This window comes from Ursus maritimus, unplaced genomic scaffold (genome assembly GCF_017311325.1).
Source record: "Ursus maritimus isolate PB19 unplaced genomic scaffold, ASM1731132v1 scaffold_10, whole genome shotgun sequence".
Taxonomy (NCBI): Eukaryota; Metazoa; Chordata; class Mammalia; order Carnivora; family Ursidae; genus Ursus; species Ursus maritimus.
In genome coordinates this window covers 20,305,861-20,322,066 of record NW_024423344.1, presented here as the reverse complement: position 1 = coordinate 20,322,066, position 16,206 = coordinate 20,305,861, and the positions used below count along the sequence as shown (strand labels likewise).

Sequence of the window (16,206 nt, the reverse complement as noted above, 5' to 3'; positions counted from 1 at the left end):
TTGAAAATGAAACTTGCTGTCTTATCCTGCCTTCCTGTGCCTCCCAGATTGGGAACGGGTTTGCACAGTGTGGTGGTAGGGAGAAAGCAGCCTTTGAGGTTAGACACTGCCTCGGTTCAGATTGTGGTTCTGTGTAACCTGGGGGCTCTCTGTGCTTCCGAGCCCTCATCTGTGACATGAGATTAATAATTGTTGGGATTGTCAGGAGGCCACATTTGGAATTTTGTTGGCAGCATAGTCCCCTGAAAAGCCCAGTAGACTTCCTTTTGTTCCCTTATAATAGTATCCATAGCAAATAACTTCTGCCAAGTGTCGTCTTCTATTTATTGGCCTTTGTGCTCTGCCCGTCCCTCTCAGGTCACTGTAACAGCCGTTAAGGAAGAAAAGGAGAACGAATCTAGCATAGACAATCAGCAGTCTCTACTGCCTTGGACTAACCTATTTTCATCCATCCAACAAATATTTATCATGTATTTGCCATGTGCAGGACATTCCGGCAGCCTCTGGGTAGATAGCAGTGAGCAAGAAAAGAATGTTCTTTATCGTCTTGCTATCTTATTTTTATTTTGCAGATAATAAACGTATCTGCAGGTGGGTAAATCAAATGACAGATTGTGGCCAGTGCAATGAAGGAAGTAAATGGAGTAATAGATACCGCCATCCCTCCGGAGTCAGCATGTCCCGAGCCCGCCCCCCTTCTCCACGTGGCTTAGATACCTTTCCCACATTGCCTTACATGGATTTAAAATACCTCCCAGCCCTTGTCGTTCACAGTTGTAATGATGTTCACTTGTCTGGCCACGTGGAGCTCCTGCACAATGCCTGGCACATCGCGGGTACAAGTGCATGTGAAAGAAACGGGCAAAGGAGGAACAGGTGAATAATTTACAGGATATCTTTGTGAATTGAGCGAAAAGTCCCGTACATCAAAGATTCAGATGTTTGGTATGTTGGCAAAGCCAGAAAGGCTTTGGATCTTGAACTCTCCCAAGCTATGGTGGATTCCTGTGCTTTTTAAAAAATAGTGATAATAATGATAATAATAATGATAATAGTGATAATAAAATAGTAATAGTAATTGTTGGCAATTATTGAGTGCTTGCTATATGTCAAGTACATTACATTTAAGGGCTCCCAGATGGCTCAGTTGGGGTTGAGCGTCTGACTCTTGATTTTGACTCAGGTCGTGATTTCAGGGTCATGAGATTGAGCCCCATGTTGAGCTCCACATTCACTGGGGAGTCTGCTTGAGATTCTCTCCCTCTCCCTTTGCCCCCACCCCACTCACGCACATGATCTCTTTCTCTCTCTGTTTAAAATAAATGTTTGAAAACAAGAACCTTAGGTTTAATCTTCACAACGACTTTCTGCCATAGGTTCTAATTATAATTCTCCTTTTTCACTAACTAGGAACTTTTGGCTAACTCAAAGACACCTCTGATTTAAATGTTCAAAATTGAGCTCATGATTCTCGCCCCACATCCTGCCCTTTTCCATTGTTCCTCGTCTCTGAATGACAGCACTGTCGTGTAGTTGGACAAACCCCAAACCTAAAGAAAGACGTTCCTTTCCTTCATCTTCCCTATCTGTTAACATGTATTCAGATTCTGGTAACAAAATCCATCTAACAGTGGCTTAGAGTAAAAATAACAAGTCTACAGTTATTCTAAAGGGTTGGTGGATCAGGGGTATTATTGAGACCAGGCCCTTTCTGCCTTCGACCTTGTGGACCTCAGCATGTCCACCTCTGTCCTCAAGCGTGTTGTCTCATGATCGAAGGTGGTTGCCGCAACTCCAGGCAAAGTCTGTGTTGCTTGTTCTTCTTAAATGTTTATTGTGAAATTCACATAACAGCGAACCACTTTAAAATATACAATTCAGTGGCATCTAGTGCATGCACAGTGCGGTGTACCCACCAGCTATCTTTAGTTTCAAAACTTTGTCATCACCCCAGAAAAACACACCATTACCCACCGAGTAATTACTCCCCTTGTGCCCCCACCCTCGTCGCCTGACAACCTCTAATCTTTCTGTCCCTATGGATTTGTCTATTCTGGACATTTCATTTTAAAAAATCAAACAATATGTGACCTTTTTTTGTCTGGCTGCTTCTACTTAGTGTAATGTTTTTGAGGTTCATGCAAGTTTAGGATATATCAGTACTCCATTCCTTTTCATGGCTGATAATATTTTATATATACAATTTATTTATCAGTTCATCTGCTGTTAGACATTTGGGTTGTTTATACCTATTGGCTATTGTGAATTGTGCTGTTATTTTTTTCTTTTTTAAAAAATGTATTACTTTTTAAAATTCCAGTGTAGTGAACATACAGTGTTGTATTAGTTTCAGGTGTACACTGTAGTGATTCAGCCATTCTGTACATTACTCAGTGCTCATCATGATGAGTGTCCTCTGATCCCCTTTACCTATTTCACCCATCCCCCACCCACCTCCCCTGTGGCAACTACCGGTTTGTTCTCTATCTTTAAGAGTCTTTTATTTCTTGAATTCCACATATGAGTGAAATCGTGTGATATTTGTCTCTCTGACTGACTTCTTTCATGTAGCATTATCTTCTGGATCCATCCATGTTGTTGCAAAGTGGCAAGAATTGTGCTGTTTTGAACATACTCGAACACGTATCTGTTTGCATACCTGTTTTCAATTCTTTTGAGCACATACCTAGGAGCAGAATTAGTGGGTCATTCGGTTTACTGTTTTTTTGAGGAACTGCCAAACTATTTTCAACAATGGCTGCATCATTTTACATTCCTACCAGCAATGTGCAAGGGTTCCTATTTCACTATGGCCCCTGGAACACTTACTTCCATAAAAAAATTATTGTAACCTTCCAAGTAAGTGGGAATTGGTATCTTACTATGGTTTAGATTTGCATTTCCTGTTGACCAGTGGTATTGAACATCTTCTCATGTGTTTGTTGGCCACTTGTTAATCTTTGGGAAAATGTCCACTAAATGTCCTTTGTCCGCCCTTTAATTGGGTTGCCTGTCATTTTGTTGTTGTCGAGTTGCAAGAGTTTCTTACATCGTATGGGTGCCAAATCTCACCATCTGTATGGTTTGCAAACATTTTCTCCCATTCTGTAGATTGTCCTTCCACTCTCTCGGTGATGTCCCTTGTTGCACAAAAGTTTTGAATTTTTATGAGGTCTAATTTATTTATTTTTTGTGCTCAGGCTGTAGTGTCCAATTCAAGAATCCATTTTTGAATGCTGGGTCATGAAGATTTGCCTCTCTGTTCCCCTTTAATAGTTTTAGTTTTAGCTGCAATATTTAGGTCGTTGATCCATCCTTAGTTTTTCTATGTGAAGTTGGGTTTCAACTTCATTTCTCTGAATGTGGTTATCTAGTTGTCCTAGCACAATTTATTGAAGAGATATTCTTTTCCTGTCTAAGTATCCTGGCACCCTTGTCAAAAATTTATAGTCCATAGATGTTTGTGCCTATCCCTAGACTCTCAGCTCCACTCTGCTGTTCCACATTTATCCTTATGCTAATAATACTATGCTGTTTGATTACTGAAGCTTTGTACGAAGTTCTGAAATAAGGAAGTGGGAAGCCTCCAACTTTGTTTTTCCTTTCCAATATTGTTGTGGCTATTTGGGGCTTTTTGCAATTCCATATAGATTTGAAGGTTGATGTTTCCATTTCTGTAATAAAAGCCATTGGAATTTTGATAGGGATTGCATTCAGTCTGTAGATTGCTTTGGGGAGTGTTGTCATATTAATATCCAGTCTTCCTATTGATGAACATGGGATGCCTTCCCATTTATCTTCCCATTGTATCTTCTTTAATTTCTTTCAGCAGTATTTGTAGTTGTCACTGTACAAGTCCTTTGCTTCCTTGGTTAAATATAGTCCTAGGGGTTTTATTCTTTTGGATGCTATTATAAATGGAATTGTTCTCTGAATTTTCTTTTCACAATTCTTGTTGCTGGTGTATAGAAACACAGCTGATTTTTGTGTATCGATTTCACACCATACAATTTTGCTTAATTTGTTTATTAGCTTTAGTAGTGTTTTTGTGGATTCATTGGGATTTTCTGTATGTAGAATCATGTCCTTTGCAAATACAGATAGTTTTACTTCTTCCTTTCCAATTTGGTGCCTTATATTTCTTCTATTTGCCTAATTACTCTGACCGGGACTTCTAGTAATGTTGAAAAGCAGTGGTGAATGTAGGCACTTTTGTCTTGTACTTGATTTTAGGGAGAAAGTTTTCGGTCTTTACCATTGAGTATGATGTTAGCTGTGAGTTTTTAAAGAATATCTTTTATCAGGTTAAGAAAATTTCCTTTCATTCATTGTTTGCTGAGTGTTATTTATCATGAAAGGCTGTTGAATTTTGTCACGTTGAAATAATCATCTGTGTTTTCCTTTCCCCCTTCATTCCGTTATTGTGCTGCATTACATTGATTGACATTCTTACGTTGAACCACCCTTGTATTCCTCTGACAGATTCTACTTGGTCATGGTGTGTAATACTTTCAGTGTGCTGTTCGATTCGGTTTGCTAGAATTTTGTTGAGTTTTTTCATCTGTATTGATAAGGGATATGGAACTGTTATTTTCTCGTGGTATCTTTGACTTTGGTGTAAGATATGCTGGCCTCATAAAATGTTAGGAAGTAAGTAGTCCTTCCTCTTTATTTTTTGGAAGGTTGAACAGGATTGTTGTTAATTTTTTAAATGTTTGTTGGAATTTAGTGAAGCCATCTGGTTCTGCACTATTATTTTTGATTACTGGTCCTATCCCTTGACTTGTTATAGGCCTGTTGAGATTATTTCTTTTTGAGTTAGTTTTGGTAGATTGTGTATTTCTGGGATTTTTTTTCCATTTAATCTAGATTATCAAATTTACTGGCATACGGTTGTTCATAGTATTTTAGGTAGTAATGTTCACACTTTCATTTCTGATTTTAATTATTTACATTCTCTTTGTTTTTTAATCAGTTTAGCTGAAGGTTTCTTAATTTTGGTGACCTTTTCAAAGAACCACGTTTTAGTTTCACGGATTCCATCTTTGGTTTTCTAATCTCTATTTTGTTTTTTTTTTTCCTGTTCTAATCTTTATTGTGTACTTTTATCTGCTGACTTTGGGTTTGTTTGTTTTTCTCTTTTTAGTCCCATAAAGTGTAAAGCAAGGTTGTTGATTTGAGATCTTTCTTGTTTTAATACAGGCATTTACTATCGTTTACCGTCTGGGTACTGTTTTCACTGCTCCTCATTGGTTTTACTGTGTTGTGTTTTTATTTTCATTCATTTAAAAATATCTTCTGATTTTCCTAGCAATTCTTCTTTGATCCACTGGTTGTTTAAGGTTATGTTGTTTAATTTCCACGTATTTGTGATTTTTAGATGCTGCAAGAGCCTAACTAGACTTTATGGAGCTCTGAAATAGTGGTTCTGACAGTTTTCGCCAGCTCAGTAGCTGATCTGCGTAGGGACTGATTCCTGGAACTTCCTACTGTGCTGTTTTCTGTGATGTCACCTGTATTTATTTTCGTTGAGATAACAGTGTCCATATTAAAATATACTAGCATATTCTAAAAAAAAAGTGTTTAAGTGAAGCTGCTATGTATATAAATAGTGTATGTATGAAATTACTTTTTACAAATTATTTGCCTTTATATCGTCCATCCCATAAGTTAAGATAGTTGAACAAGAAGATGAAATTTTTGCACGTATATGTAGTTGTGTCACTCACTGTACATCACTACATTGTATCTTGTGGCTGTGGGGAGAAAATGACAGTTCTTTATTGTGTCTGTAGTTAGTCTAGTTTTTCTCCTGCTACTCCATATAGGAGACCCATTGATTAGACAGGGGAAAAATCTAATACACTTTAAAACTTAGTCTAGTACAGTGACTTCAGTAGTGTGAGATAAAGGTGCTCAGTCTTTTTCTGCTTTTTACCCTGGGATGATTTAAGTGTGTGGGATGAGGGGTGTGACCTATACGATCTCCCACCAGTGGGGAACTGCTTATTTCCCTTGGTTTGATTTCTCTACTTCCTCTGGTCTCTAGAAGAATGTTCCATTACCTTCTAGATGTGTTTGCCTTGCTGGCCTCTGCAGATGATGTCGTGGCTGGTGTAACTCACGGTGAGGCCTTTCTGGTTGGTGAGAGCCTAGTGGTGCTCCCTGACTGCTTCATTTTTTCTCTGGCTTCTTCTCTCTGAGCTCCCCGGGTCTCTGCCATGTCTGTATCTGGCCTGCTGGTGCCAAACTTCATCCACAGCCTTTGCTGCAGGATTTCCATGTTCCATGCTGGGCCCATTGGCCAGCCTTCTAGGTCAGGAATCTGAGTCCCACAGTTTACGTTACCCGACCATGTCTGGAAAAACCTTCTCTCAGGACAATGGCCTGGCCTGTGAGACTATGGATTTACTGTGTAAGCCTTCTGTGTATGTCAGATGCTTCATTTTATCTCTTCACACTTGCTTTATGAGTAAAACCTAATAACTCCCCAGACAGATGAATGCTTCCAGCAGACTAAGGCAAAGGTCACAAACTTGGACAGGCAAAACAACAACAGAAATAGTCATTTTCAAACATTTTCACTATTTCATGTGTATATATAGACATATGTGAGGATAATACTTCAAGAGTCATGTAATTCTAAGTGTACACAAGACTTTAATTTAAGGAATATAGGACTCATAGAGAGGCATAAGTGGTGTGCATATGTATATTTATATGTAAGTAAATATTTACAGTTAAGATCTATATGTATGTATAATATATATAGTTAAGATGTATATAGTTAAAGTTAAGAGGTTTGGTTTCTATCTATCAACATTGTCCCATGACTGAAACGCTGTGAGTTAACACGCATATTTTTTTTCCTTTTGCAGGACCGTTCGTGTATGGCTGAAGAGAGACAGCGGACAATATTGGCCAAGCATATACCAAGTGATGCCTTGTAAGTATCTGGATCTCTGTCTTTAAAAATCAGACATGGGCCCCACCTCCCCTTCCTTTCCAGATTGCCTTCTCTGTATTTTCTTCTTGAGTAGGGATGTCTGAGGGTTGGGATTATCATTATAATGGAAAGTACCATATTCAATCATTTTAGCTCTCGGGATATAAAATAAGAAAATTGTTCTGACATTGACTATATTCATAGTTTCTGAATAAGATTAATGGAAGAAGGACTGCAGCACACAGGCTCTCTGATTACAGCTGTCTCCCTCTTTTCCAACTTTTTGTTTCACTTTTTTGTGGAGTACTTCCTTCAACATTTAAAATTTTGCCCAGTGATTACATTTGGGAAGTAAGTTTGTTCTTGCATTATTGTTACTCATTCAAATACAAGACAGTCAACATTGATGATTTGTTCTCACAAGGATTTGCTTAAGATTGAAACATTCTAATTGGAGGTCAATCTCATTTCCTCAAGCTCTTCTATGAGAAATATGTCCTTGTACTGATAAATAGCTAATCTTTTAAATATATTTTAAAAAAATACACATGATTGAGTCTTAGATTGGTGTGCTGGCAGAAGTTCTCCTACAGGGAGAAAAGAGCTGGCTTCTCAAAACAGGAAATTTCTTTTTAGTCTGGTGTTTTATTGTTAAAAACTAATGAAGCTTGGGCATCCTATTCCATGTTTATTTGAGTATAAGACAATTATTTAAATTCCTTCTTAGTTATATTAGTAAACATTTCCCTGACTCCCCTCCTTCAAATCTTAATTAAAATTGACACCTTAGAAAAATCCCTCAGGTTTGTTATTTGGGCCCGGGGACCCTGTGGCTTGCTGCAGTGAGTACCTCTTCCCTTGATGTGAGTATCCTGGTTTGGGAAATACATGCCACGGTGTACACTCAAAATAAATTCATGCTAAATTGTAGGTGTGATTAAGTTTATGCCTTTGGCAAAAGAATACTGTAATAGCTTAAACAGCAATTTTGCTTGTTGATGAACAAATGAATTATTAAGGCTATCATGGTTTTCTGTGATTTCAAATTATCTTTGAGGTTTTGCGTTTCTTTAGAATTTTATAGTAAATAAATGATAACCACGAAGCTGAACCGAAGTGGTCAATCCTGTATTAGGGAAGAAGAAACTTGTGATTCTTGTATTGGCCCCTGGCCTGTTGTGCCTCCAGCAGACAGCATTCTGTAGCAAAAGGCCTAGGTGAACTTTTTCTTTAAGCTGTGGTGGTGATGAGGGCTCAGGTAAAAGGAAAGGGAAAGGAATTCTCTGATGAACTGTTTTTCCTGATCTTTGAGTGATATAACCAGTCTTATCTGTGATCTTGTTTTTTCCATCAAACTTGACGCGATATCTAACTCGAGGGGGTGGGGAAGGTCTGTAGTCAGCACCAGAGATGTGTCACGGCCATGACCATGAGGACAGAGGAGAGTCAGACCTGGGCAGAATGACGAGAGCTCGGGGATGGTGAGCAAGGAATCTTCTTGAGATGGCCATGAATAGGAACCTCATGGAGCCATAGGATCCTAAGTAATTGCTTCTCCGCCCCCTGCCCCATACACACATCCAAGCACATTTTGCTGTTGTTGTCTGAGTTCTCTTTATTTGGATGTCACTGAGAGTACAGAGAAGCCCCTGGTTGCATGTTTATCATGTATGGAGCTGTGTGAATAACTACAGGCTGCTTTAGCCCCTATAGCAGGCAGAAGTGCTCAGTACATAAGTACTTAGTGCAGACTTGCATCTGATAATAAAGAAGAGTGCCTGAGAACATTATCGGACGTTTTCCTAGTGATGGAACACAGTCTTTGAGAAGGAGGACCCTGGAATTATTTGCATATTTTACCTATGGCCTTCTACCAAAGGGAGTGAAAAAGGCATTACTTTATGATTAAAATGTGTTTGACCAACCGCATTAGGGTCACCTGAGAACTGACTAGAAATGCAGATATTGGGTTCCATGCTGGATCTTCTGAATCAAAATCTACAGTTTTAATAAGATCCCTAGGTGATTTTAAAGTTTGAGAAGACTGTCTTTTGGCATTATAGCCAATATGCTGATCTATTTACACATGTTCATATGAACACATAGAGAGCCTCATGCATATATAGTATTGATTCATAAATATATAGATGTAAGTATACATTATAAGAACACATCCTGGTGGATCGAACATTTAGTGTGCACCTGCTGTATACAGGCCACTGAGCTGGTTGCCAGGGTTTGCAGATGAATAAGGTGCATATGGTCAAGGTGATTTCCATAATCTTTCATTGTTGCGTGGCTCCACGACCATAGAGAGGTAAAAGAACAAAAGGCTGTGTTCTTCACAAACGATCACAAATTGGCTTTTATGTTCCAAGGAATTGAATGCATTCAAATAACAGTGGCAGCCGGTCTTTGGGCAAGAGTCAGTTTTGTTTAACTTGAGAGAGGCAACATCTTATTGCATAAGGAATTATGCTCTATTTTTGGACAGTTAAAAAACCTGAAATAGCTTTGAATTTCCAAAGGTTTGTTTTGCATTTCATTCTGTTGAAAGGTGTTTTGTTAAGAGATTACTTAGTCTTATCCTTAAATAATGGCTATGTGGTATTAGTTACAAAATAAGTAGAAAGGTACAGTATATCTAGAGACATGGACATCACTAGGCAGATAGGACCATACGGTGTGTTTATAGTGGTATATAATAAGCAGTATTCTGAATCCAGAAGAGAACATAAAGAAAATATCTTGTACATATAATACATGGCTTATTTGTTTATTTTGTTTATTAAAATACCTTTTAATATAGTATTTGTCATGTTCTGGGCAGGATAGTAATGTTTTGCAGCATTGAGAAGAATTTGAAGTTTCACGGAGGGGAGGAAGCAGAAGGCATTAGATGAGAAGGAACAAATGATGAAGGCTGTTTGATGGTTGGGAGTGAGCCTGAAAGGCAAGTGTGAGAAGGCTAGGTGAATTTAGAGTGTGGTAGACAAGAAAAGGGTTAGCAGACAGTCATGATCAAAAACACACCTGTGGGGCTCCTGGGGGGCACAGCGGTTAAGCGTCTGCCTTCTGCTCAGGGCGTGATCCTGGCGTTCTGGGATCGAGCCCCACATCAGGCTCCTCTGCTATGAGCCTGCTTCTTCCTCTCCCACTCCCCCTGCTTGTGTTCCCTCTCTCGCTGGCTGTCTCTATCTCTGTTGAATAAACAAATAAAATCTTAAAAAAAAAAAAAAACCACACCTGCTTTGGGGGTGTGTCATCATACCCTATGTTTTCCGAGAAGCTCCCTCTTCCCCTTTAGGAGGGAACCAGGAGACCAGACTTGCCTGGTTAAGGCTCTTTGCTCCTGAGCCAACCTCATTTTCCCAGAATTTAGAATTTGAAGTAGGAAACGCTTGTTTCAGCCACAGCTGGTCCCTTGAGCTGAGAACATGTAAACCTTAGAGCTGTGAGGTATTTGTGTGCATAAAGAAACCATGAAAGCTGATCCACTTAAAAGGAAGTATGAATCAGAGAGGAAGGACCACTTGGCTCAAGAGGGAGAGAAACCTAAACAGGTGATGCCTGAAGGTTTTTGTCCTCCTCCTCCTGATCTCCAGGAGCCTGGCTCTGCTTCTGCCTTTGAATTCCAGAGACAGGTCCATTAGTGCTTACATTCACTCCGGTGGGTTTCTGTTCCTCATAACTGCAAGTTTCTGACACAGCCTAGCCCTGACTGCATACCTCCCAATTCCAGTTTCTCTGGAATCTCTCTCATCTTTAAAGAGAAAGGAACTGAGCCATGTCCCAATTGATGGCACTGTGATGTTGAGCTGAAAATTGTCTGGGAAGAGTGAGGGCAAGTAAAGAAGAAAAACAGAAAGAAATATTCATCCTGTTTAATTTCTTTGGACAGTTCATTCAACAAATTTTAAAAGTTTCTTGCATACTCAACACTGTGCAGTGTCCCGAGGATATAGCGGTGAAGTGGGGCAGATGAGTCCTGTCTTCGTGGTGTGTAGAGTCTGGTGGGGAAGGCGGACCTAAAATAAGCACCACTCATGCTGTGTGCTGAGTGTTAGAACAGGAAACAGGCGTCATGGGAGCGTGGTCACAAAGGTTCCCTGAAGAAAGCCCCATTTAAAACCCTGCTGTCTGTAGAGAATTTCGGGTGACTGATGACTTGTTTTGTAGTTTCCTGTGTCCCAATTTTTATGGAGGAGTGAGAAATAAAAGCATTTCCTTATCTACTATTCTTTCAAAAAATCGTATCTTCCTGATGTATCTTGTGGGATAGCTGCTTATTGTCTATGGTAAGATCAAGTTACAACATACCCAACTGGGACCTGTTAGAGCTTGGAAACCAGAGGGGGGCCTTTCTGAGGGTATAGAGTTGACTGGTTTCAGTTGTAGCCGTAAATGATTATTTGTTCCAGGTTTCTAATAGATACCATTTCAACCACCACATTTGCATCTCTCCACAGAGGGAAAAACAAAACAAAACAAAGCATGAAAAGCATAGACATTCCCGTTTTCATGGTCGAATTATTTCGGATTTACTTTTTAAACTAGGTTTGCCCCCATGGGGTCAAACAAAGGGATGGAGGAGGGAAATCTCAAGCAGGAGCCTGGGTGGCAGGTGTTTGAGATTTTGCTTAGTGTATTAAAGTATTGGGTATCCTGTCTGGGCTTTTCCCCTTGGGCATGGAGAATAGGTAAAGCAACTTGGCCGCCAAAGATAACAGTGACTTGGTGTTTAAGAGGCCCAGAGCCTCAGGACTGAGGGTATGTTGGACAATTGGAAAACCTCTGTGGGCTCTGTAGTTGGCCAAGGAGGCAGGTGGAATTTACATTGGCTCCTAAGTGTTTATGAATTTGTCCCCAAAGCAAAACAGAAGATGGCTTTTCAAAGAGAAGTACGAATCAGAGGCACACCTAACACAGCAACAAAATGACCTTTATTTTTCCAGCTGTCTGCTTGACGTGGTGTGATGGCGTTTGCCCAGTCTGGAGCTGTGCTTGGGCCTCCTCAGTTTTCACACAAGTATGGCCACTTGACCATTTGCTCAGCTGACTTTTAACGTATAGGACCTCTAGTCCTCACTGAAAAGCATAATTTTGAGCTGCTGCTTCCTGGTTTTTATCAAAGGCCTGGTTGAGAGAAAGACCATTTATGGAGGGCAGTATGCAGGCTGGGCGGTCTGATGGCTCCTCGGCACAGTTTTCCCAGATTGGGTTAGCCCTCTGCGGGAACGCTTGCCTACATTGCGCCCTCTGCGCTCGTACTGGTGTTGCATATATGAAATGCTTTAGGTCTGTTTTTGAGGTAATTGTCTACCATAATGCTCAGCGTGCCTTTGAGGAAGCACTGAGGGGGCCAGAAGCCCTTTGCTTTCTCTAAGGCAGAACTTACCAACCTGTGTGCTACGCCATGTTGGGATGATCCAAATGGATTACAGGCCCTGAGAGCTGATCCCCGTAACTGGGCAGGGGAAATCCAGTCATCTGGGCCCTGTGAATCTCTTCCATTGACTCCAGTGGCTGTTCAAGTCTAGTTTTCTGTATGTCTCATGAGGTGAAAAAGGTTGGGAGGGACAGCTCTAGGGACCTGGTTCATGGTCCTTATAGATAATGTAAAACATGGAACCTATTACGTTTGCCAACAGATCTTTATTCTCATTTTCTTTCTGTTCTTTTTTTTTTTTCCTTTCTGTTCTTATGTATATTTTCCTTATTCGTGACATTTTACTTTTTTCTTTTGTTTGGGTTCATTGTATCTGCTTTTTAAGTCATTTCAAATTACTTGTGAGATGAGGTAGGGAATGTATTATCTTAGTTAAGACAAATAGATGAAGTTTGGACATAGGCTTACTGTTTACATGAAATTCACCCCAAAATATGTATTTTTTAAGATTGGAGTTTTCAAAATAGCGTGTAGGTTGGAACCTATGCCTGGGTGGGAAACTGGAATTGGATTTTCATTTTTGCTGCCAATTTGCTGAGTCATTTCAGGCAAATCTTTTACATTTTTCCCTGTTCTGGAGCCTGATGAATAAACTGTCTGTTTCCTTTGATCTCAAATTTGCAAAAATATTTTGGTTACAAGTTATGTTAAATAAGTAATTTATAAAGTCCTGTCAGGTTCTTGGTGCTTGGCAGTATAGACTATCATTGCTGATCGAACCCAAGCGGGAGTAGGAAAAGATTGACTGATTTGTGAGGTTATGGCTAGATTGGTTTCCTTTTCCTGTGTGTTGGGAGTTTAGTTCTGCAGCAACAGATAATGTTAAATTGAGGATTTAGAAAATTAAAATGAGTTATATGTTCATCTACTGTATACCTGGGATGGAAATGTGTCACTTTGTATGTAAATTACAAGTGCTGATTTTTTCCATTGGTCAAAGGAGAACTTTCTGTAATTTAAACAGTGGGTGGATCTGGTTTGTGTGTTGTCCCACCTCTTCTACTGGGTTTATTGGCGTTTTGGGGGAAATTTATGTGGCTAGATTAGTGGTAGAAAGGTATTTAAAATAATGAATTTGACAGTTCTGTTTTTATAAAGTGGTGATTGTTTTGGTGACTTTTAGACAACATCTTTAACTCAGTTGAGGGACTTCCTTGGCAGACTAGGGGATGTGGTTATAATTGGGAAATGCTCATCTTATTATTTTATACCTGATTTCAAATAACTCCCTGGTTCCTAGTTGTGCAGTATGTTGTTCCTTTGTTGGCTTCTTTTTGGTATAGGTTTTGTTACGGAACCATATGTAAAAGCAATTTACTGTTTTTACTATCTACATTTTCAGAGAAAGTTATGTAATATGGTCTTTTAATTAAGTATTTACTAAGAAGAAAACATACCCAAGGAACTTTTGATTTTTAATGGAAATGAAAACATGGATTACCCAAGGTAAAAATAACAGATAATAATCTGAATAATTATAACATTTATTTAGCATACTCTTGTTTGATTTTCATATGACAGAATATTTTTAAAGTTTATTGAACTTAGATCTTAAACTTGTAGTTGTAACTTGAAACTTGTCTGGGAGAAAAAGTGACCACTGCTAATTCACTATAATTTTGCCGTTACTCAGACTAAATTAAAAGGAAACAAGCGGTTAGTTTTAGTAGAGTGCATAAAATATTTGATTGAAATGAAAAATGATTTTTAACGCTAGGCAGTTGGAGTCCTAAATATAAGTGTTCTTAGTAAAACATGGTCGAATATTGTAAACCTAATAAATATTGTCTTGTGATAAACAGGACTGAATGAAATAGTGTCCATGAATTAAATCTTCATTGTGCAGTGGTGGGGTACTCCTTGAAGTTTTTTAAAGATTTTATTTATTTGAGAGAGAGAGAACACGAGTGGAAGGGAGGGCAAAGGCAGAAGGAGAGGGAGAAACAGACTCCTCGCTGGGCAGGGAACCCAAGGCGGGGCTTGATCCCAGGACCCTGAGATCATGACCTGAGATGAAGGCAGATGCCGACTGAGTGGCGCAGGCGCCCCTCCTTGAAGTCCTCTTATTGTAGGATCCTCATATCCAACTTGATGAGGGTTCCTTTAACACCTGAAGTTTTATTCATGGAAGTACCATTGTTTGCTTAGTTTTAAAGTGACCACTAGAACATCCCATGAGGATTAGTGTGTCCTGCCAAGTAATGCGTTTACCATTGTAAAGCAGTCAGTGTGATTGAAAGCCACAGCTTCAATGAAACTTGTGTTTATTTGAGCAAAGTCCAACCAATAAGCAAAGGACAGAAAACAAATCAGTCATAAAATGAAAAAGTTATAAGTATAAATAACAGAAATTAGGTAATTTTTCCCCCAATAAGAGTATTTTGGGAATGCCTTCTCTTAACTGTGTTTTTTTTTAAAAGCAAGAGCAATATATTTTTTTTTGAGACCACTTGAAGGATAGAAATATTAGAAATACAAGTAGTCAATTTCTCTGTAATCCACTTAATTACTAACTCTGTTGAGGTTGATGTCAGTCTCTTGAGTTCCATTTGTCTGGGGCTTATATCTCTTGAGCTTTTCTCCCTTCAAATTATATGGTCATTAATATTACCACTCAGACTGGGGCTTCTTTTTATTTCAGTTTTCCCTAAACCTTAAGCTGAATACTGTCCTGAAACTACAAAGATTTCATTTTTAAAAAATGCTCAATGTGTTTAATTTTTTTTGGTCTTTTTTTTTTTTTAAGATTTTATTTATTTATTTGACAGAGATAGAGACAGCCAGCGAGAGAGGGAACACAAGCAGGGGGAGTGGGAGAGGAAGAAGCAGGCTCCCAGCAGAGGAGCCTGATGTGGGGCTCGATCCCAGAACGCCGGGATCACGCCCTGAGCAGAAGGCAGACGCTTAACAACTGAGCCACCCAGGCGCCCCTCAATGTGTTTAATTTTTAAAATAAGATTTTGACAGGCCATCAAGGCCTAAAGTCCTGATACTTACATAAGAGACTATTATTTTTCATTACTCATAGACCTGCACATAATTCTTTTCCATCTTATTTGTACCTTTTATGATCTTCCTAAAATTTTGCCAGATAACTTTTTTTGACTGTCCTCAGTCTGAAACAGCAAAGAGGAATGGCAAGTCTTAATTTAATCAGATAGCACAGCAATGAGTTCTTGTATTACTTTATGGAGGAGTAAACCATGGGCCTTTTTTCTTAGGTTTTAATAGATACGTTAGGGAAAAAATAAGAAGCTAATGATATAACATCAGCAAGACCAGTGGCAAGGCCTTGGAGTTCAGTCACTGGATTTGTGTAGGAGCAGTCCCAGGCAAACTGCGTACAGATGATAACGTGGGAGGCCTTGGCAAACAGGGGTTGCCCCACAAAGCTTACCGGGTGTGGTTATCCTTTCTCGTGGGAAAAAGAGTTAAAGGTGGGAGAAATAAATATATCTTCAGATTTTGTATCATGCTATATTTATTTCTTCTAGAGTTTGGGGATGCAGCTTTGTTGGAGAAGGTCAGTGGAGGAGCTGTATTGTAATTTTATGGGTCTGGTCAACCATTTCACTGAACCTTTGGAGAAAGCCACTGCAAGGTGGGAGAGTAGAAGTCTCTCAGCCATTTCATCTGTGACCTCAACTTTCAGCCATCAGATGGAGCAATTCTTTCTTCATCGACTTAGGAACCATTAGTTTTACATCATTTAAAGCTGAATTCTTCCTTGTGAAACATCACCTATTTGCAACCTACAAATATTGTGCTTAAATCATATTTTATTTGTTTCTTCCCTGACCGTTACTTCCTG

General features: G+C 39.3%; 1 protein-coding gene across 2 annotated transcripts in view; it reads left to right on the top strand.

The window, feature by feature from the left end:
• The window catches only part of WDFY2 (WD repeat and FYVE domain containing 2), a 173,038-nt gene that overhangs the window by 66,418 nt on the left and 90,414 nt on the right, over positions 1 to 16,206 (top strand). For both annotated transcript variants that reach the window (XM_040622490.1, XM_040622492.1), the window contains exon 2: positions 6,879 to 6,946. In XM_040622490.1, the coding sequence (XP_040478424.1) occupies positions 6,879 to 6,946 (68 nt within the window). The remainder of the gene's footprint in view (positions 1 to 6,878; positions 6,947 to 16,206) is intronic.